The 23,049-nt window shown below is 35.9% G+C and overlaps 1 protein-coding gene across 1 annotated transcript in view; it reads left to right on the forward strand.

Annotated features, from left to right (window-relative positions):
- Positions 1-3,272: 3,272 nt before the first annotated feature.
- Positions 3,273-23,049, forward strand: part of AQR (aquarius intron-binding spliceosomal factor) — a 100,690-nt gene continuing 80,913 nt past the window's right edge. Inside the window, exons 1-10 of the mRNA XM_019649186.1 lie at positions 3,273-3,279; positions 4,536-4,723; positions 5,131-5,171; positions 7,957-7,992; positions 10,686-10,806; positions 12,957-13,097; positions 15,258-15,326; positions 16,386-16,486; positions 19,206-19,282; positions 22,884-22,948. Coding sequence (XP_019504731.1) covers positions 3,273-3,279; positions 4,536-4,723; positions 5,131-5,171; positions 7,957-7,992; positions 10,686-10,806; positions 12,957-13,097; positions 15,258-15,326; positions 16,386-16,486; positions 19,206-19,282; positions 22,884-22,948 — 846 coding nt within the window. The remainder of the gene's footprint in view (positions 3,280-4,535; positions 4,724-5,130; positions 5,172-7,956; positions 7,993-10,685; positions 10,807-12,956; positions 13,098-15,257; positions 15,327-16,385; positions 16,487-19,205; positions 19,283-22,883; positions 22,949-23,049) is intronic.

The raw sequence follows: 23,049 nt of genomic DNA on the forward strand, positions 1-23,049 counted from the left end.
CTAGAGAGGTGATCCTGAACTGACGGGTGAGAGAGGGATAGGCGTTTTATAGTCACCTGGAGTTTTGAGCGGCGTTTTATAGTCACCTGCCCCAGAGAGATGCGCCTGTGAAGAGGGTACGCCTGTGCTCTGAGCGCGTTCATTTGGAACCTGTTTACCGTATTGCATTGTGAACCGCGGTTGGCTTTGAGTAGGGAAACGCAATCCTGTAAGCCCTCAGCAATGTTCCTCATCTGTATTCGTTGTTTTGTGTATTGGATAAGAGTGCAAGTAACTCAATGCAGAAGTTATTACCCCACCTGTTTCTGCCTTCTCTAGCTCCCGTCTCAGAGGATTGCCTGGACAGAAGCTTCAGAGTCGTTTTGAGTCCTCACTTTCCCATAACCCCTACATTTCTCTGCCTTCTGAATAATGTTGTAAGCCTTTGTGCTTCTCCACACCTGTATAACTTAAGCCAGGTTACCACTGATGCTGCCTGGACCTAGGCATCCTAACCTGTCTTTCCTCTTGCTCTCCTCCGGCCCATTCTTCATATTGCCATCAGAGTGATTTTATACAAATGCACATCTGATCATGTCACTTACCTCCTTCAAAGATTCAAAGAGCTGTAATTGATGTTAAGATAATGACCGGAATCCTTCAGAATGTTGTGTGACCTAGTCTGTCCTTGTCTCCAGCTTTCTCTCTCTTTCCTCTCCCTTTCTAACTCTGGGTTTTAGCCATACTGACCTTTATTTATTTGAATGTGCCATGCTCTTTCACTCCTGGCCTTTCGACATTGATCCCTCTGCTTCATTTCCCCCCTCTCCTTCCTTTATATGGTTAATTCACTGTCATTCATCTTCATTACTTTGGAGAGGCTTTTCCTGACAATTTAAACTAGATTAGATCTTCCTTTTCCTATATACCTGCATTTTTGCAGCAAAAGTCATATATTAGTTTCCTTCTCTCTTGGAGCTTATATTTTAGAGGGATGAGCCAGACAAACGGTGTATTTTCAGACGGTGATAAGTGCTGTCAGGAAAATGAAATGGTGTTGTGATAGTGACAGGGTGGGGTGTGTGAAAGACAGGTAAGTCGTCTCTGAGGTGACATTGGCGCTAAGACCTGAATGCAAAAAAGGGGCCAGTTTTGGGAAGATCAGAAAAAAGTCCAGGGAGTAATAAGTACAAATGCTTTATGGTGTGAACATAAAGAAGGCCAGGATGGCAGCCATAAGTAAGAGGGAGAATGGTATTCAGTGAGGACACAAGGTATGTAGGGACCAGATCACATATGGTTTTGGAGGCTGAGATAAGCAGTTCAGATTTTATTCTAAATACAGGTTTTGATTGCAATCCAGTGAATAATACTTTAGAAAGATTCTTGTGGCTAATGTGTGGCAATTGAATGGGGGTGGGAGAGCAAAAGTAGTAATAGCTTAGTTAGTCCAGGTAAGAGATGATGGTGGCCTCTGCTACTAAAGATCGACGTAGACTGATACATTCTGAAACTAGAGGCAGTGGGACTTAATAACCCATTGCAGAGGGATGGAGGAAGAAACAAATTGAGCATAGCTGGAACAGTTTGGTAAGTGATTTGGATGTTTACTGAGATAGGGAAGACTGGGAAAGGAGAAGGTTTAGCGGGGAAGGTCAGGATTTTTGTTTTGGCCATGCTAAGTGCAAGATGCCTGGCAGACATTCAGTTGAAAATGTTGAGAAGGCAGCTGAATGTATGAGTCTTAGAGCACCTTGGCAAGATCTGGGTTTGAATATAAATTTGGGAATTGTTGACCCAAGATAATATTGAAAACTGTAGGATTGACTGAGATGTCCTAGGGAATGTTGTTTATAAACAGATAATATTTATTATCTGCTTTAAATTGTGATAGCTGAGGCTTGAGACTATCTCTGCTTTATTCCCCATGTACTTCCAGCACGTACTAGGCACATACTGTGTGATGAGTATTTGCTGAAAGAATGAATGAGTGAACTAATGAATAAACATACCAGGGAATTAAGATGTAGTGGGAGGAATGAACGTTCTCAGAAATCTTGGGTCATGATAGCAAACATTAATACCTAATATTTGCCAGATACTGTTTTTGGTTCCTCTAGGCTGCAAAGATGAATAAAATGTGATCTTGTCTTCAAGGAGTTCACAAGTCTGTGGAAGGAGGCTTTAAGAGACTTAAAGAACTCATCATAGTTCTCAGTGTGATAAAAGCCAGAAATGCCAGAATAGCAGTGTGAGGGAAATGTGTAGAGAACAGTTTAAAATGATTACATTTGTCTAAGGAAAGAATTTGCAGAAAGAATTTTCTCATTGAAAAGTGCCGTTTGAGATGGACTTTGACGCATAAACAGGAACGTGGGGAAATTGGTTTTCCAGGTAGAGGGGATGTCTTGGTCTTAGCTGGTCGTCCCTCTCCCTCCTTTCCTCCTCTTCTTCCTGGTACCTGGCATACCTGACCAATAAAGGTGCTTTTTCATTATTATTGAATGAATGAGATGAGGAGGTTAAAATTTAGTTTTAAGAAGATGAGATATCTGAAACTTGTGATCTCACATTTTTTATGCAATTGTGTTTTTATTTCCTTTCTGTCTCTCAGTAAGGTTTATTTATTTATTTTTTTAAGATTTTATTGGGGAATTGGGGGAGGGAACAGCAATGGGGAATCAGGGAATGGGAACAGACAAGTTGCTGTCCTTTTGTTCTTCAGTCTAGTTGTGGAGGATGTCGCTTCACTGGCCCATGTTGGTATTGTGATCATTGTGCTCTTCCCGGCTGAGGCAGATCAGTCGCCGGCCATTGGACGGCCTCTCACAGCAGCTCACAGCTCACACCGGCTGCCGGCCACACACGGTAGCTTACAGGAGCCCACTGCAGCTCCACTGCAGCCTACGCCATTGCCAGTGACTCGCGGCAGCCCAGCTCCAGGTTGAGCTGTTGTTCACCATCTTAGCTATGGAGGACGCAGCATCACTGGCCCATGTAGGGTCTGAACCAGCTGCCCTGCTGCTCAGAGCTCGCGCTCCCAAGCCGATGAGCCACTCAGCCGACCCCATTAAGATTTATTTTGAACAATTGATGCTTTCATAGCTATACTCAGTGGAGAATGGGAAGAGTTTCTATTTTACATGAGACTAGAGAGTGGAGGAGGGCAGTATATTCCTGGAGGTACAGGTGTCTGAGGTCACAGGTTAGAACCCAAGGAAAAGGAGAAACTCGGTAAAAAGAGACATGATAGATGTCTAATAAATGCTTGCTAGATCTTTAATGAGGTAGAGATGTATGGTAAGCATTTGGGTCAGAAGATAGGATTTACATATTTATTTGGAAGTCCTGGAATCCATGAAATTAGATCAGATTGAGTTCTCATAAGGATATGATATAAGGAAAAGATGGCTGAGTTTGTGTGATGCCCATAGGAAGCAGAATGAGGAAACGAGGATACCGCAGAATAGTTGAGGGCAAAGTGAGTATTTTCTTTTGGGTTGGAGGGTGATTGATAATTTGGGAAAGTGTCATATGAGTGGGACATTGCTGTGACGCTTTGGAGATTTCCTCGGAGCCAATGGCCTCATTGCTTGGGAGGCTCTTTATGTGTGTTGGCTGTGATAGATACTTAACTTTGGAAGCAAAAAAAAAACATTGGTCCTATCTCTTGTGTTTCAATTAAGCTGGCAAGAAAGATAGATGAGCCATCAAATGATTAATAATACAGAAAGATAAGACTATAATAGAGTTACTTACAAAATGAAGAGAAAGAAGAATCAATTACCATCATCAAGTAGGGTTGAAGAAAGCCTCATAGAAGAGGTAACATTTTAGATTTTACTTAATTTCTCCATTCATCTGTGAGTCCATGTGTCCATCCATCAGCTATTCTACGAGTGCCTCCAATATGACATACATTGTACAGATTAACCTTTTTATAAATATATTGAATTGAGTCTTTGTGATTGCCAGAGTTTGCTATTTTTCAAGAGGTTATAGTTTAGGTTCTTTTTAAAAAATATATCAATAAGACCATGTTGCTTCTTGAATATTGTATAATTCATCTACCGTAAGTATCTGGAGACATTGTATATACGTTTTTAAAATTCACAATTTCCAGGTAAAACCTAATCTGCTGAAATATAACATATCAACTCTTGTTCTCTGTAATAATCCACTGATACACTACAATTTTTTAGGTTTTTTTTTCAGGTGTGTATGGGTGTATACTAATCATTTAATGATTTGTTTTACAAATTAACATTCCTGAAGATTTTGATTCTGTATTTTAGTACTGGCTCAATTCTTAACTAAGTGCAATCATGGGCAGCTCACCTAATCTTCCTAGACCTGGCTTTTCTTATCTCTATGCTGAAGATATTTGACTGTGGTTATTTACCTTGCTCTGTTTTTTTCCCTAGCGGTGGTTTTAAAAAGTATGTAATTTTTTTAAATTTTTTTTTTTAATCATAATAGCAGGGCATCAGTGGCATTTATTGAGTTGGGGAAAATGGTATGAACTGGCCTGCAAGCCCATATAAGTCTGTTAGAAGGTAGAATTACTCTGCCCCTCAATGCCAGTAGTGCCCTGTTAAGAAACAGCTTGTCACTGAATGACCTCAGTCTTTTAGTTCTACAATGGTATGAATCTGTGACTTCCTGCTTGTACTGTTTTCTTTTGCAGTTAGCATGTAAATACTGGGCTCCCCATATCAAGAAAAAATCACCTTTTGATATAAAGGTAAGTGTTTTTGGTTTGCAGCATACTTTTTGAATAGGCATACTCTTTGTATTTCTGTTTTAAAAGCTAATTCAATAATGTTTTAAAATTTTCCTGACCTTATGAACATTTAGTTTCCCTAGAAATAATACAAACATACCATTTTAATGATTCTTTCTGGGACTGTCTTTATGTAGATATATTTTATTGTTTATCTTTTTCTACTTCTTTGCTTTCTGTTATTTCCCATTTTAAGGAATGGAATGGGATTGTGAAAAATGTCGTAGTATTATTTCAATAGCAGTAATATTTGATCGCTTTCCTAAACCAAATTTTTTGTGTGTAATCTCAGTAATTGAAAACTATCAATTTAAGGTCTGAAAAAACTTTTTTTGAGATATTAAACATTTTTATATTTTTAATAATAGGTCATTGAAGATATATATGAGAAAGAGATTGTCAAATCAAGGTAGGAATGAGTTTAATTTTTTATTTGCTATCATGGAAATGGTGACTAGAAAAACTTTATATCTAGCTGCTGAAGAGTCATAAGATATTTCTTTGTTTTCTAATTCGTGGCTCAGAATAGAGGAATTAATCCCTAAAGGTTTATTTTGTTTTGAAGGAATGTAGGGGCTAATAAATACAGAGATTTTTAAATTCCAAGTCAACTAATACAATTTATCATTTGCTGATAAATCTTTTTAAAAGATTATTTAAATATTATAAAAATAATAAATACAAAATAATAAAATATGTATTTTATACATAATGTATAAAGTATATATATAAAATAAAAATTATTATGAAAAATATCCAGATTGGGTTAAGTTCTAATAAATCTTCTTTCCTATCTCTTAACCCTCATTTTATTTATTTATGTGCATGTCTGTTCCAGTCCTGTCCCACCCAGATTTTAAAAAAAAAAAACAGGAAAGAGTTTATACTCTACATACCATAATGCCTTTTTTTAAGAAAACAATGTATCTTGGGTATATTTCCATATCTGCACTTATAGACATACATGCCCATGTGTATTTTAAAAGGATAATTGACTAAAATGTTTTAATATGAAATAGAAGCATTTATGTTTGAATGTCACAGACCATATAAAAATCTCAGACTTGATATTTTTCATGAGTTTGAGCCTTAGGAGGTAAATTTTACTAAATACTGTGAAGTCAAATCCATGGCAGTGTCAAAACAAGAGGCTAGTTGTTTTGTTTTAATGATAGTTTGGTGAGCCTGTAGAAGTAGGCAGGGCCACCATGTTAAGGATTTCTTTTTTTAAATTGAAGAGCTATGGGAAGCCAGCGAAGAGTTGTAAGCACGATGGTGACATTTTTAAAAGGGAGTTTGGAGATGACAAGTTGTAAGAAATTAGTGAGTTTTATAGTAGTTAGGTTCAAGATAATGATGGCTTGGACTAGCTTGGAAAGTTGGAGGGGAGTTGCCAGTTTGAGAGAGATGGAAGTGAAGAGGTGGTTGGTGGTTGGATCCTTTTTTCTTATGTATTAAGGATATACCAATCAGAAAATTATCTTGAATCTTCAGAACTAGTTTAGTGCTTCTTTTCAGAACAGGCTTTTACTCCAGTGGATAGTAATTGCTTGTGTTTTTGTTTTCGTTTTGTCTTTAAACCTTTGTTTTTATATTTCTTCCTTGAGGACAATTTTATATAACTAATAACTAAAAGCTGCCAATGATTTTTAAGTTATATATACTTGGCTATGTTATTTTTAATTGCTGAAAGAGGTATAACTGTCACTGGCTGGGCTCATTTAGATTTATCACGGCACTCTTAACAGCCATTTTGTTATCTTGTACACAGTTTTGAATAATTGAATAAAAGTGAAATGCTTACATTCTGCCCCCAAACCTCAAAGTTCAAAAGTCTAATACACTTCTATAACACATAACCTGTAGTGTATATTTAAAAATTTACATGACCCTTTTTTTAGACTAGTGCCTGTGGAAGCTGTGTTGCTGAGTTATATGCTCATAGCATCTTCATTATTGGGGAATGGCTTGATGTAAAATTTATTAACTTGTTTGTAGCCTATCAAAATAGGCAGTTTATAGCCATAAGGCATTCTTAATATTATACATTAAGGTTCTTGTAATATACATTTTTTGCATATCAATCCTATTTCCCTAGGAGGCATCTGGGAATTAAAGCAATCAGTTCTTAACATTTTTATGGTGTAAATGATCATTTCTAGGATCAAATAAGACCTTAAAATATCATATTGCCCAAGCACCCCTGTAATGTATGCCCAAGTACACAATTGATTCGTATTTGCTATCCTTACCATTATCATATTTAGCAAGCTTGTCTTAACATATTTTTATGTTTCCTCTCAGTGGACTGGCTGTCTGTAGAAGCCAGTTCCTTGGCAGTGTTCTGCTTTTGTGCTTTTGTACAGAAAAAAACCATCATTTCTTTCTTACTGAAGTTCTATGACATTGCTTGCTCGGCAAAACTATTTAAGAGATCAGAAATCAGTGAAATAAGATTTTGACGGGATAATGGTCTCTTAGAGTTATTATAAATTCATAATGCATGCGCATTTAATTTTTAAAGCTAAAGGCTATATTTCCAGTGGCAGTGTTCTGGTACTTTATTTCTAATATACAAAATGATAAAACTAAATTAGTGGACATTTTGACAGAGAGATACCCTGTAACTACAGCATCATTTATTCATATACAAAGTACTTCTATTTAAAATATATATATATCGTAAAGAGAGATATCTGATATTCTCTCCACAATTTTATGATAATTTAGACTTAATGTTAAGACTACAAAGCATGTGAAAAGTCTGACTCCCAGTTTGTGATGTAGATACATGTGTCTGCTATGCTTATAGGAGGGCATGACTTCAGAATGTTCCACTTGAATATTAAATGAAAGAGTGTTGGTCTGTGTTTCAGAAATTCAGATAGCTAGCTTTTGGCAGTTGTGATCCAGTTTTGTGAATATTAATGAACATTTGTGCTGTAGTTAAAATTATTTGGCTTATGAATCTGTGTGTTATATCCTAGTATGTCATTGTGCTGATTGTGTTATAGGGGTACATTAAGATTTGTTACTGTTCTTAAGCAGTTTTAAAAAATAAAGTATCCTGGAACAAAACACATTATTATTCTGATATGAATCAATATTAAAACAAGATTCCAAAATACATGTACATTAATAACTTAGAAATGTTTATATTCTCCATTTAAATATTTTTATTTTTATATTTTTAGGTTTGCCATCAGAAAGATAATGCTCTTGGAATTTAGGTGAGTTAAAAGGTGCTACTTTGATAAAGTTAAGGATGACAACATGATCTAACATTTAGCTAAATTTTATGTACATTCTGTGAGTGGTTAAGAAAATAATTCAGTTTTTAAAGATTTATATTTTGAGTTGTTTCTCACTAATTAATATAGTGTGTGCTGAGCAATTTCTGAACTCTTACTTGGTTCCTCTAGTGATTGGTAAGAGTAAATTGGAGTGCACTCTAAAACTGTTTTTTTCCTGCCACGTTAAGTTGTTATTACCAAGGCAGCCTTGTTCTCATCTAGCTACTTATAAATATTTCAGACAAAAGAGAACGTATAATTTTTAGATTATTAAGGGAGATTAGATTAGGTTACAACCAGCTGTGGCCAGTAGGCTGGAAATAAAAGCCAGGGTTGTTGATGATCATAACATTTACCATTGAATACTTGCCTTGCACTAGGTAGGCCAGTGTTAAACACTATATACAGAGCACTCACAGCAACCCTGCAAAGTCATTATTATACTTTCCATTTACTGGAGGAAGACACGGAGATGAGAGAGATTAAGCAATTGTTTGAAGAAGAGGCAGAGCTGGGATGCTGGTGTCTGATGTCAAAGCTCCTTTTCCTACTTTTCCTCACTACCTTGAAGCTAGTCTGCATCAGAGGTCAGAGCTGAGTATATTAACAACTGTTACTCCCCACACACTGATTCGGTCCTCACACAAAATGGCATTGAGTAGGCATTCTTATCATTTTTACAGAGAGAAATTAAAGTTTATAGTTATGAATTAACTAGTAAATTGTGTGCCTACTATATCCTAAGAGTGGTATTGTTATTGAGTACTTGATCTCATTTAATCCTCTAAATAACCCTCGTTATTTTGTAGAGGAGAATACTGAGGCTAGAATTTGGACCCCTCTGGCCCTTAGATTAATATGCTCTTTCCATCGTATCATGCCATCTTTCAAGAAGACAGAAAAAGATCAAGAGGATGCAGATATACAATTAGGATGAAACCAGAACTCTCTGGTTCAGGCACATATCAAATACCAAGAGCATTGTAGGAACCGAGAGAGCAAGCAACAGCACAGATTGAAGGGACCCGTGTCAGTGAACCATTCTTAATAACTGAAAAAATGGGTTGTTACCTTTCAGGAACTTTTATGTAATTTCCTTGTGAGAATACAAATTTTGAACAGAGCCACTGCGGAACAGCAGAGTGAAGATCTTAAAATCTGGTGGAGAAAAACAGACTACTCAAAGAGGAAGAAAGACAAATTGATTGATTTGTAGACCTTTGAGTTGTAATGATAGAGAAGATAATAAAATGAGACTAGTACATAGAAAACAATAATTATCAACCTAGGAAGAATTCTATGACCAGCTAAACTGTCATGAAATAAAGGTATTTCAGAAACATTAACACTAACAGACTATTGGTGATAGAAGTTCCAAAGGACATAATTCAGGAAAAGGAAATTTTAATTTGTGAGAAAGAAATGAACTGAATCTTTATGCATTGCATTTTATTTGTGAAGGAGCACTCTGGTCTCTAGCTTGAAGCCTTTTGACCATTATTTTGGGTAAAATACTATTTAGTCAATTTCTTAGGTTCTTGCAAATTAAGCAAGGATTGCTAAAGATAGACCCATGAAAATAGCAATGTGAGCAGACCTTTGAAGCATAAGAGGAAATAGAAAAATTATAGTGCATGTGAGAATCTAAAATTCCTAAGTGTGTGTGTGTGTGTGTGTGTGTGTATGTACGTACATGCATGTAAGTGATTAAAAAGTTAGGCATGTGGAGTGATTTAAAGTAGGAACAAAAAATCCTGCCTTTTTTCACTAGTGCCTAAGGGTATATATAGCCCAGTATAGTAGTTGAAGTTTATTACTACTCTGAATGATAAGAAATGGCTGTTTTGTTTTAGAAATCAGAAATATGTAATTTGTTTAGGAATATTTTCACCAAGGTCTTAAAGTAAGAATTTTGTCATCTTGAGGGGAAAAGGCCAGTTATCTTGAAAACTGACTTACAAGTATGTTGAATACCTTGTAAATTAAGTATTACAGAGCCTCTTTTTAATTGTGAAGTCTCTTTCTTAGTTTCTGGAAGTCATTTGGTCCTGATATGAGTTAATGTTAGTTTTTCAGATACGTTTATCTGTGAAACTGCCCATCATATATAATTTTGTTTTAGAACTGATATTTGTCAGATACTATTTTTTTACTCCAAAGTGCCATAGATAAGGGAACATCCAGTGTTCTGATGGTGATAATTACGTGTGTCAGTAACTTTTGAAATATAACTTGAAATCTAAGACTCTCATTCTCCAAAGCTGCATTTGCTATAGTATATAAGTTTGTAGTAGGTAACAGTGACCTAGATTATAGGTAGACTTCTAGATTATGAAGACTTCTCTTTTTTTTTTTTTTTTTAAAGCTGAGCCATCCTGCCACCTATTGACAGCTCAGCAGCTGCTCAGCTCGGGCCGGGCATCAAACCGCTGTTGCTCAGAGCTCAAACTCTTGAGTGAGCTCTTAACCAACTGAGCCACTTGGCTGGCTCGAAGACTTCTCAAATTATAAATACAGATATTCAAAATGTTTTCAGAAAGTTGTAAATAATTATGTTTTTTTTCAGGTGAATGTCATATTACAAATGGTAGTTACTAATGAGATATTCTGTGCCTTCTCACTCTTCACAGCCAGTACCTTGAAAATTACCTGTGGATGAATTATTCTCCAGAAGTGTCCAGCAAGGCCTATTTAATGTCAATCTGTTGTATGGTGAATGAGAAGTTCAGAGAAAATGTTCCTGCATGGGAGGTAACAGATTTAATTACTTCATAGCTTTCATACTGTGCTCACTTAAGCTATTACAAAGTAGCAGCACTTTCTACTGGTAAATAATGCTTTTAGAATGGAACTTTATCCAATATAAAGTAAATGTTGAGAAAAAGAATAGATACATCACATATGAAAAATAATAGTGGATTTCTTTCAGTTTCAATATTTTCTTCAAACTAATTTGCTATTAATTCAAATATAAATGTGGAGTTATTTTTCTGTTTTGTGCTTGAAACAAAGAATGTCATGGATTATAGACTTTTATATCTGATAAAGTGAAATTTACATTAATTAGATAATGCTCAAATGAGATAATGTTTTTCACTACCTTGTTTCACAACTGGGAGTATGTATTTGTAGTTGTACGTGAATAAAGTGGTGTTTCCACAGTCAGAACAGGTGTTTATATTGTAATTTCAGCTTTCTCTTTGTCTATGATTTGGGATCTGTTTTCCCATTTTGAAATTTCTAATAGACTGACATTTTCTGTTTGTGCTTAGTGTAATAGAGGCTTGGTCAGTAGAAATCCAAAATCTAGGTTTTCTTTGGTCACCATAAAGTGGTCAGCTCATCAAGAATTTCTTCTCTTCCAGTCATGCTTTGATGATAGACATGGATACTTGTCATCTCTTTTAAGGGGATGATTCCCAAAGTGAAAAGATGTTAGACTCTTTAAGATAAAAACATGGTCACTTCTCTCAAATTCATTAAGTGACTACCATTTTATGGTAGATTAGAGCCCAAAGTAAGACATGGGCCTTATGTTTTACTGAGAGAGCTTAAGGATTTCTTGATGTTGCTTCAAAGTACTATAGGAAGGGAGAGAATGACTGATCAGTTCACAGGTTATAAAGACCACTTTGGTGATTAGGGATTGAAATAGAGAAATGACAATACAGATTAAGAGAAGTGGTTACAGGGCCGGCCGAGTGGCTCAGTTGGTTAAGAGCTCGCTCAAGAGTTTGAGCTCTGAGTGACAGCGGTTCGAGTCCTGGCCCGAGCCGAACAGCCGCTGAGCTGCCAACAGGTGGCAGGATGGCTCAGCTTAAAAAAAAAAAAGAGAGAGAGAGAGAAGTGGTTACACATAGATAGAAAGTAGAATTGATTAGATTTGATAATTGAAGTAACATTAGGGAAGGGTACTATTTTCAGTAACCTTCCTGGCTCGGGCAACTGAGTAAAAAACAGTGATAGAGCTGTTTACCAAGATGGCGAAAAGAGGATTGAGAAATACTTTGGAGGGTACAAAATTGTTGACTTGAATTTTGGATTTACTGAGTTTAAATTGTCTTTGGAATATCCAGATGAAATTGTCTAGTAGACAGAGGAATCTAAGGATTAGAGCTAAGGAGAGACATTTGGATTTGGATTTGAAATCATTATCATATGGTAGTTGAAGTAGTGGGAAAGGTAGAAGAAAAATGAGGCTAGAACTGTAGGAGCACTGCCATATAAATGACAACGGAAGAGCGCTTGGCACATTCAAAAGCATTTGAGGGTTGGTAAGAGTACATTGCACTTGACAGCCATACAGCTTCAGGGAGGTGCTGTGGTGGTAGCTTGTTTTAGAGAAATGACAACAACTAGTATAGACCACACATTTGGAGCACTTGTCTATGAAAGAAAAGAGATGTGGCAGAAACTAGATGGGGAGGTAGATTAGAGAGGCTTGAATATATTTATATTATTTATATTGTTTAAAAAAACATTATTTACATGTTAAGAGTAAAGAGGGATTATAAAACAGGAGAGGTTGTCCTCAAGATTAATTGGAGAGGGAGCACTATAGTTTTTGCTAAACATGTTTTTTTTGTTTAAATCAGAAGAATTAAAACACTTCAGATCCTTAATAAGACAATGAAGCCTAAGCTAATTACAGGTATACTCCACAGAATAAAAATAAAGGCCATTATTTTATTAGCCAAAGATTTCTGCAACCTTTACTAGTCCTGCCAGAAACCTATATATAGTATTTGACTTGTTACTGTTAATATAAGTAAGCAAATAATCTTTCTGTAATTATTTGGTTTTGTTAGTAGACTTCGAAAAAGTTTACAAATGCTTGTTTAAAGGAGAAAAAGAGGTGAGCAAGCCATTTCAAAATGAATTTTTATTGTTTCTCTTTTCAGACTTTTAAAAAGAAGCCAGACCACTTCCCATTCTTTTTTAAGTGTATCTTGAAAGCGGCATTGGCTGAAACGGATGGAGAATTTTCACTCCACGAACAGACAGTCTTATTGCTTTTTCTTGATCACTGCTTCAATAGTTTGGTAATTTTACTTTATCTTTTGGGGGAGCTTTCACGTTTTCTTGTTCTTTTAAGTTGAAGCAGATGAGATTACCTCTGTAGCCAACTCTTCATTCATAGTAATGGGGAATGAGAATAATGCTGACAGCTTAATTTTAGCCACTTCTCAATAAAACATTTTATAAGATCTGTTTGTTTTTTTAATAGATTTGCACTGGTCTCTCCTTTTTTCAGTTAGACTAAGAAAAATGATAAAGAGAACTGAAATTCTCTAGGGCAGAGCAGCAAAGAGTCTGGTCCATAGGAACTTTGAGTAAGGAGATCTGTGCCATAAGCTGCACACAAAAACTGCTTCCTTACTCTTCAGTCATGACTTCATGCACAGGCTGCAGGTCAGCGGGATTGCTGTTCTGAGCTGATTAATTAGGAGCAACTGTGGATGCTCTGAAAACCTCTTGGGTTGTATATGATACATTTTGCATCCTTTATAAGATTATCTTCTAAAAGATGAAGTATTCACAGTAATTAATATTTTATTTGTACTTCCCTGTTGTGGTTATCTGAAGGTATAGACCTATTTATTTAAAGATAAGTGCTTCTGAATTGATAGTGCACTTAGACCCCTGCAGGAGAGTGCATGGGGTTCTTTCTTATCCTGAAGACTGAATGTTGATAGATGGATGGTTATTACCTGTTTCCATGTACTACATCACATGGATCTTATAAAGGCATAAAAATAAGATTCATGATGCCCCTTGGATGCCATTGGTACCTCATTTAGGAAACTAAACAAAGCAAATACAAATATAAATAGATGTGATTCCTTATCAAAAATTGAACAGAAACAAGATTTAATTAGTATTAGTTTGGTGCTGGGTTTAATTAACTTAAAAGCTACTTATTGAAATGCTTCACTTTTTTCAGTTTGCTGTTAATTCTCATTATTTGAGGTAGTTATGTTCTATAAAGTAGCTGCAAACACTGAATTAGCTAAAACGGAACCATTGCTCCTAGGGAGGTTATAGGGTTAGGTTTGGCAAGCCTCTGGTCATAGCACTTTCCATCAACCAATCAATACAGAACCTTGTTTTATGTGTGTTTCTGTTTAAAGACACCTTATGTGATATGTATTGTGGATTCATTAATGTTAAAACTCATGTGCAGGGTTGGCCGAGTGGTGTATTGGTTAAGAGCTGGCTTGGGACGCCAGAGGGCCCCGGGTTGGATCCCACATATGAGGGCCAGTGACACTGCCCTCCAAAGCTAAGATGCTGAACAACAGCTCAACCTGGAGCTGGGCTGCCTTGGGCTGCCTTGAGTTGCCGGCGACAGCATAGGCTGCAGCCACTGCTGCAGTGGGTTGCCATGGGCTACCGTGTGTAGCCAGCAGCTGCTGTGAGCGGCCGTCCAAAAGCCGGCGACTGATCTGCCTCACCCGGGAAGAGCACAATGATGGTGCCAACTTGGGCCAGTGAAGCAACATCCTCCACAACTAGACTGAAGAACAAAAGGATAGCAACTTGTCTGTTCCCCTCCCCCCAATTCCCCAGTACTGTTCCCATCCCCCAATTCCCCAATTTAAAAAAAAAAATCTAAAAAAAACCCCCAAAATCTCATGTGCAGCAGCACTTTAGCTCATGTCTGAACGAAACTCACCTAACACCTGTTTTCTCCATAAGGCACATCATAGCCTTCTTGAGCCCAGGAATCCTAGACACACTTCAGCCCTGTGTTTCGGGGCTATTTTAAAAAGCAAAAAACCACCAACAAAAAGCACAAAAACAAAAAGTTAGCACTAAACCAGACCACAGAAAGGACACTTGTTTGTAGGAGAGCTGAAACGAAGGCATAGCTGGCAATGTGCTTGTTGGACCATTCGCATTTTTTTGTTGCCCTGTGCTGTCTGCGAATGACTGTGAAAGCATCAGGAGTATTGAGTTTGGGGTTACAGATACATTTTTTGCGAGTAGTTGAATTCACAAATACAGAATTTGCAAATAATGAGGACTGACTATCTTTTAAAAAAAAGTATTGAACTTCTTAATATCAAAATATCATTGATTTGGTGACATGTCCCCCTTCCACCCACCCAGGACTTAAAAAGGCAGTATGCTCCTTATGTGAAGATTAAGGTTAAAATGCTGGTGTGTTTATAAACTTGTTTTCTTTGTGCTTTAAACAGGAAGTAGACTTGATACGGAGTCAAGTACAGCAGCTTATCTCCCTCCCGATGTGGATGGGCTTGCAGACTGTGAGTATCTCCTTTCAGAAACTTTTGTGTATATATGCTATTCGTGGAATGTGGGTTTTAGACTGGGTAGCTTTAATATGGAACTAAAATGGTAGCTAAAAATCCCCTTTCCTGCTTAAAAAATTACCTTATTTATTATGTATAAACTTAATCATAGATGTAGTTTTTCAGTTTTAAAGTTTTTATATACAAGCTAATATACATTTTACCTAATTTCAATATTGTAAGGTGAAATAAGTTAATATCTATTGAGCTCATAGGGAAGGCAGGTTAATTTAGCAAAATATTGTTATTCTTGTGTTTGTCTTTGGATGAGACTTGATACAGACTTGAATTTTTATTTTCCTTGATTGGAATATACATACAGCTATAAGAGAAGGTCTGGATCATGGTTATTTTTAATGACTTCACTTTTTCATCAAATTTTTATTGATAATACGTGCTGGTATCAAAGCCATATTAACAGATCTTAGGGGAGTAAAGTAAAACTATCAAATTTCAGTATAATACTTGATTCAGGATTCTATTTCCTGCATGTGGGTGTTTTTGCAGGTACTCAGATATGCAAGCTCATTCATAAGTACCTGTTAATGGGGATGAAAACAGACATGTAGAAATAATTAATACTGTTAATATCTGCTAAGTGCCATAAGAAAGAATATGGTAATATGGACATTACCTTGTTTACTTGTGATATCTGTTTCACGTTCATTGTTTCAGATTCATTTTTCAAACTTTAGTCATTATGCTCATAAGTGTTAATGCTCATTGTTTTCAAACTGAAATCCTTAATTTTAGAAATAAAGGAATTTAAATGATAATTGAGCTTAAAATCTTGACCAAAAAAGGTAGTTTTCTATTAACAAGTGATAGAATAGGACAATTTTTAAAAATAGTTATTAGTTTCTTAGTTTTCAGGTTTTGTCATGTTGCTTTTAGGTTTTTTCCCATTGTTCTGTGTTGTATTCATACATTAGAAAACTAGCTAATAGTTAATCTAATCTTTATCCTTGTAAACTTTGAGGTTTCTGTTGATTTACTATCACATCACTCTTTCAGGCACGATTGGAATTAGAATTAAAAAAGACGCCTAAGCTAAGAAAATTCTGGAACTTGATTAAAAAGAATGATGAAAAGATGGATCCAGAAGCAAGAGAACAGTACGTTGCTGCAGCTTTGTTCCATGTTGGTTTATTACACTGGGGTGTGGGTCTTAGATGACGTTGACTGGTTTGTTGTTTCCTTTACACAGTGCTGGACCAGATAAATGATTGAGGAGCGTTTTTACCACATTTTCCTTCTTTCCCTTCACTCTGCCGCAGTGATAAGTATATCAGTGGCCTTCTCCCTGCCTCTTGTCCATAGTCTGTGTGTCACAGATGGTTCTCAATTTTCTCCACGATCTTCAGGCTGTCAATCCAACTTTTCTTCTTCTTACTCAGTCACTCTTAACAGCAACCTTTATATAGTTCAGCCATAATTCATTCATCCTTTCAATAAACACTGAGTGTTTATTTTGTTAGGTACTATTCTAGGTATAAAAGATAAAGCAGAGAACAAAATGGAAAGTCATTTCTATTCTTATGGAGCTTACATTCTAGTTGGGGAAGATAGTGATAAACAGATGAGTTACATAGTGTATTAGTGGTGATACAAATCAGGTCTAAGGATTAAAGAAGCAGGTAAGGATGATGGCTTATTTTAATGGTAATTATTATCAATTGGATAAAAGCCTGATAGCAAGTATTGATTTCACTGAACAGAGTGCTATTGTATTAGTAGGACATGGGAAGGATTTGTGCACTAGAAGAGGTTTATTTCTCTCTGTCTCTTTAAGGCTAACTGGTCTGACTGCTCTTGCCTTATTTATCCCATGACTATACTAACAGTAATCCTTTTTTCTTTCTCCATCTTTAATTCCTCTTTTCCATCCACTTATTTACTACCGCCCCCACCCCCACCCCCCACCGTAGTCGTAGTGTATGCGCGCGCATAGGACTCACTTCCTTTGGGCCTATGACAACTTCTTTTGAGTCCATCTTTTTTTTTTTCCCACTTAGGAGAGTAGCCTATACATGTATAAAGCCATGAATATGGGTGAAATTGTCTAGTGGGGTATGTAAACCATGAAAAGAGGGTTGAGGTAAAAAAGAAGTGAAAGGTTACTGAAAATGTGAAGAGCTAAAATAAGCTGGATGCCAGACAAATGAGAGGAAGGGGATGAGAGCAGTAAGGACAGGATTATTAGGTCAGAGTAGGAACGTCCCTTCTTTAATTTCCAACTCCAGCCTCATCTCTTTCATGAGCAGCCTTTTGACTAGACCTAATTACATGATATCTTTGTATCATTTGACTACTTTTTAAAAAAACTCTCTTCCTATTACCTCAATATGATTTAACCCTAAATCTCTTTGGCCCTGACTTCTATGCTCTCCTATCTTCATATAACTCTTTGCTTTATACTTCTATTTGGATGCATTGCCATGAACTCCAATTTGGCTTAATTAAGTAATACTCATTGTTTTTCTTCCCAAACTCACCTTTCTCCCCAGTCTCTCTTAATTCTTTTAGCCATTGGGCTTGGAACACTCTCTGACTATACCCAGTCAACCAGTCCTGTTGGATTCATCTTTTGTCCTCCCTCTCATTTCTTGTCTATTCATACTGCTGTTGTCAGGCCTTTACAGCCTCTTGACTAAACCACTACAATAAATTCCTATTTTGTGTTTCTTCTAGCTGTCCTGCAACAATGAGCCTAACTAGCCATCATTGTAGAAAATTGTGTATAATTTGTCATAATCCTACTCACAAGCTTCCAGTGGTTTCCTTGTTCCCAGTGACATTCAAAACCACCAGCTATTCCTTGTGACTCTCCCAAATTGCTGTGTTATTCATTGTTTCTTAAATTGTTCCTGTCCTAAGTGCCCTTTGCGATCTCCATTTCACTTGATTAAGGGTTAACCTCCCAAACGTTCTTCCAGACCTTTAGCCATGGTGAATTCTAAAACCAGCTGTATATTTTTTATTGAAACACCAGCTATTTATGTAATGGTTAGAATATGTATAGTTGCCTAGGGTATTGTTCTACAATCAGACTTGACTAGGGACAGTTGCTGTGTAACTTTGGGTAAGTTACCACACCTCGTTGAGCCTCAGTGTAAAATTGGGACAGTAGTACCTATTTCATAGAACCGTTTTCAGCATTAAATGAGATTATTCATATGAAGTACTTAACACAGCTCAGATTCTGACACAGTAAGTGCTCAATTAATGTCAGCCTGTTTTATTAATTACATGCTCTTTTGTATTACTGATTATCTTTACATTATATGACTAGTCATCTCAAGTATGTTTCCGTCATTCCCCTCCTTTGACTTTCCAGCAGGACTGACATAATCATTTGTAGTTATCCCATACCTGACGATTGTTGCTTAATTGGCACATAGTGCATCTTAAACTAGTAAGGAGTAGAAAATTGTGTTTTTAAATGAACATTTAATTTTTAGACATTGAAATATTCTATTTAACACTTTAAACATATTAAAGTATTGATATAAAGTTGCTCATCTCATTTTAACTACCTACTTACACGTTAGATTTTTAATGTGAAGGGCAGGCTGTAAATGAAATTTTGAAAACGTATACAGTCAGAAGGTGGTGCTTTCTGAACTGGCTTATTGGGCCAGTCCTGAGGCTCCTCTTCCCTTCATGTAGTGCTGTGTTTACATGCAGAGAAGCAGCTTTGTGTTCAAGTTGTGGTCCCCGTTTCACAGAGCAATGGAACATTTGAACAGTATAAGAAAGGCTTATTCAACTTAAAATTTTCCTTTGAAATAATTATTTTTCAAAAATTGATCAGTGTTTTATCTCTCATTTTAGAGCCTATCAAGAAAGAAGATTTCTTTCACAACTCATCCAGAAGTTTATCTCTGTGCTGAAATCAGTCCCACTTTCTGGTAACTATCTTCTTTTACTCAGCTTATTTGTGAAGTTATTTAGATGGCCCTGTAGGATTTACTAATCTCTAGTCTAAAACTGCTCTTGGAGTGATTTTACATTGTAGTGACAAAGTGTATGCTCTCCCCTTTTCAACTATTTTGCCAGTCTGAATATAAGGACTGCCAAAAATTTCATATATTTTAAAGGCAACAGCATGGTTTTTGGAATGTTCGTTTATTTAGCAAATATTTTTTGAGCTTGCAAGGAGCTGGGACACAGTGGTAAACAGGACAATCACAGACCCTGTCCACATGGCATTTACAGTATGGTGCCAAATAGTGTTTTCAAGGGACATCAAGTACTGTTTGGAGGGGAAGAGGAGAATTACTTTTGAGATATGAGGTACAAGAAGAAATGGGGAGGATTTCCCTCCATTGAGTATATACTATGTAGAGTATATGATTATACTATATATAGAAATATATATGTGTGCCTATACTATAGCTTTTGTGTGTGTGTGTGTGTGTGTGTGTGTGTATGTGTGTGTGTGTGTGTGTGTGTGTGTTATATTCCTATATGCCAAGCAGGGCTAATTACATTATGCTGTGTTTACAAGATCTTTGTAAGCATTTAGTGAATGCAAAAAGAATATTATTTACTTAATAAAGGTATATATGTGCTATGTAAAATATATCATTGATTAAAAATGTTTTATTTCCTAACTGGAATTATAAGAGCAGCTCTGTAGATGTACCATATTTATATTTTGCATCAGATATTGTAGCTGTTTTTAAACTAAAATACAACAGAGTTACTTATAAATGCTGACCCTCCAAGTAGTGATTTTAGAACTGAGAATCATACCTATAATTCAGTGAGAAATAGATACTAATGCCATAAATCATGATTTAGGCATAATATTACTACCAGCATCAGCATAAAGAAAACATTATCATATACTTAAAATCTAAGTCACCTAATATATTTAAATCTTTCAGTTAAGTGGCTTAAAACTGGAAAGAGGACTTAGATTTGGTTTTCTTGCAACAATTAGTAATAAGAATGCTTAGAACTGCTAATATCTGTAATAGGGTCATAAGAGTCATAAAAATTGATGTCTCTAACTATGGAATGTTTGTCTGGGGTAACCTAGAAAGGTATGAAAATCAAGTAACAACAACAACATAGAACCTACAGGAATTTTAACAACATATAAACCACTAACTGTTGCCATTATTGTTTATATTGTCAGAAAACAAAATTTCTTAGATCTTGAGCTTCAGTCAAAATTTTACTCACTGACAAAGGAACAAACAGATGTTGAAAACAGTGTGTTGGTTCAAAGAGGGTACAAAGATGGATTTCTTTTACAGTTAGGAAACAGAAAACTAATTTTTAAACAAATAAGAATTGTAGTTTCACTTTACAATCATTAAAAACATGTCCTTATCAGTTGGTTATAAAGGAAATCTATGGGATGATCGGAGATGTTAGGACTAAAAGAAAAATAAAATGTCAAAATAAAAGAAAAGCACACAATACCCATAAGAAGCAAATGATTAGGATATAATGATAACTGAAATTATAATTGTAAGTAACAAGGTTTCAACTTTAAACAGTATGTCTGTAGGGCTATTTAATTTGAAAACATGCGGCTTTATCCTCCAGGGCTCAGAAGTTGAGCACTAAACATCGTGTTCAAATTTAAACAGGCCATTGCCAGTAATTTTCTCAAATTATAAATAAAAATATAGAATTTTCTCACTTTTTAAATTTTGGGGGAAAAAATTTTAATTTGACTGTAATAAGAACAAAAGATAACAACAGAGGATTGGTTTGAATGGATTTAATTTTAAAAGTTCCTCCTTTAAATTCTTTTTTTTTTTTTTAGCTAAGCCATCCTGCCACCTGTTGGCAGCTCAGCTCAGGCCGGGAATCGAACCAACGACCTTGTTGCTCAGAGCTTGCACTCTTTAGAGCTCCTAACCAACTGAGCCACTTGGCCGGCACGCCTTTAAATTCTTTCGTTTCAATAGCTATATGACCTACATCTCAGACTACATCTCAGAAAATCTGGATCCCACTTCTAACCAGCCATTACTTTGTTCTGTACTTCTATCAAGTCATTTTCTCTGGTCCTCAGTTTCTCAGTTGGAGATTGAAGAGCTAGAATAGATGTTCTCTAAGTACTTTTTTCAGCTATGAAATTCTATGGTTATATAATTTTAGGGTCTGGATTATGGACATGGAAAAGTTCCAGTTAACATTTCCATATATTAGTCACAAAAGTATTCACATTTCTTTTTTCACATAAAGCCCTCCATTTTCCTGTATACTGCAAATAAATTCAATAAGTGGATTTAGTAAGCATTAGTAGGGTGTCTTCTACAGGTCTAGCACTGCGTTAGTCCCTGCTGGGAGTCCTTAGGCTAAGCAACAGCAGGGACCCTGAAATTATCCTTTTTAATTGAAAGAATATTGGCAGGAGGCTTTGAGCTGGTAAAATGGTAAACCATTTCCTTGCATTTGACAAAAAAGAACAAAAAAAACTTGTACTCTGAAAGTGTGTCATGTCACAAGGTTGTAATTATTTAAAAACAAAAATAAATATTTAAAAAATAGTACATTAATGTTCATGAATAGCATAAGATAGTGAATTTAAAATATTTTATTACTCTATGTCATTGGCATTTTAATATTAGAAGGAATACATATAAAGTAGGAAAAAAGTCATAAAAATTGTCCCTTTTAATTAGTTCGGTATGTATTTTTTCCACTCATTTTCTATGTATGCTAAAGATATATTTATTATTGGGTTGTAAGAAAAGTCATGACGTATTTTTTCTGTTTTTCGTTGCAAAAATACATCATGACTTTTCCGACAACCCAATATGTATAAATGTATAGATTTTTTTTTTTTTTTTAGCTGAGCCATCCTGCCATCTGTTGGCAGCTCAGCAGCAGCTCAGCTCGGGCTGGGAATTGAACTGGCAACTCTGTTGCTCAGAGCTCACACTTTTGAGAGAGCTCTTAACCAACTGAGCCACTCGGCCAGCCCTAGATAATTTTTGTATGTATATATGTATGTGTATTTTTGCGTATGAAAGTTCTAGAAGTTTACAAGAGTGTAAGCTCTGAGCAACAGGGTCACCTGTTCAGTTCACAGCCTGAGCTGAGCTGCTGCTGAGCTGCCAACAGGTGGCAGGATGGCTCAGTTAAAAAAAAAAAAGAAATGTAAAAGTTCTAGAAGTTTAGTATATGAAGACCAGTAAGGAAAGTGGGTCGAGTGGTAACATAAAAGTGCCTTTCTTATTTTCATATCCAAGTTTTTCAAAATCTAATCATACAGAACAGATATTTAAAAATATTTCTGCAAATCTTATTTTTATGTTTCTGACCCGAGCTAGGTTTTTCATTTTTTGTATTTGTAGAGCTAAATATAAGGGTAAGGCCTTCGTGTTTTTAAAATTTATGTGAGGTCCTTACTCTACATCATAGTCCAATCCTGATGACTAAGAGACAAATGACCTTGTTTTAAATAACTGCCAATTTTAAGATACAGCACCACAGAATGACTTAAGTAAGAAAATTCTAACACATTTTCTCTATTATGTCTAGAACCTGTCACTATGGACAAAGTTCATTACTGTGAAAGATTCATTGAACTCATGATTGATCTAGAGGTAAGAAGTGTGCAGTGACTTTTCTGTTATATAATTATTAAGGAGGCTAAGATGAAGGATGTGACTATAAAATACTTCTTCTTTTTTTTTTAATTAAAATA

Source organism: Hipposideros armiger, unplaced genomic scaffold, assembly GCF_001890085.2.
Source record: "Hipposideros armiger isolate ML-2016 unplaced genomic scaffold, ASM189008v1 scaffold_130, whole genome shotgun sequence".
NCBI classification, from domain to species: domain Eukaryota; kingdom Metazoa; phylum Chordata; class Mammalia; order Chiroptera; family Hipposideridae; genus Hipposideros; species Hipposideros armiger.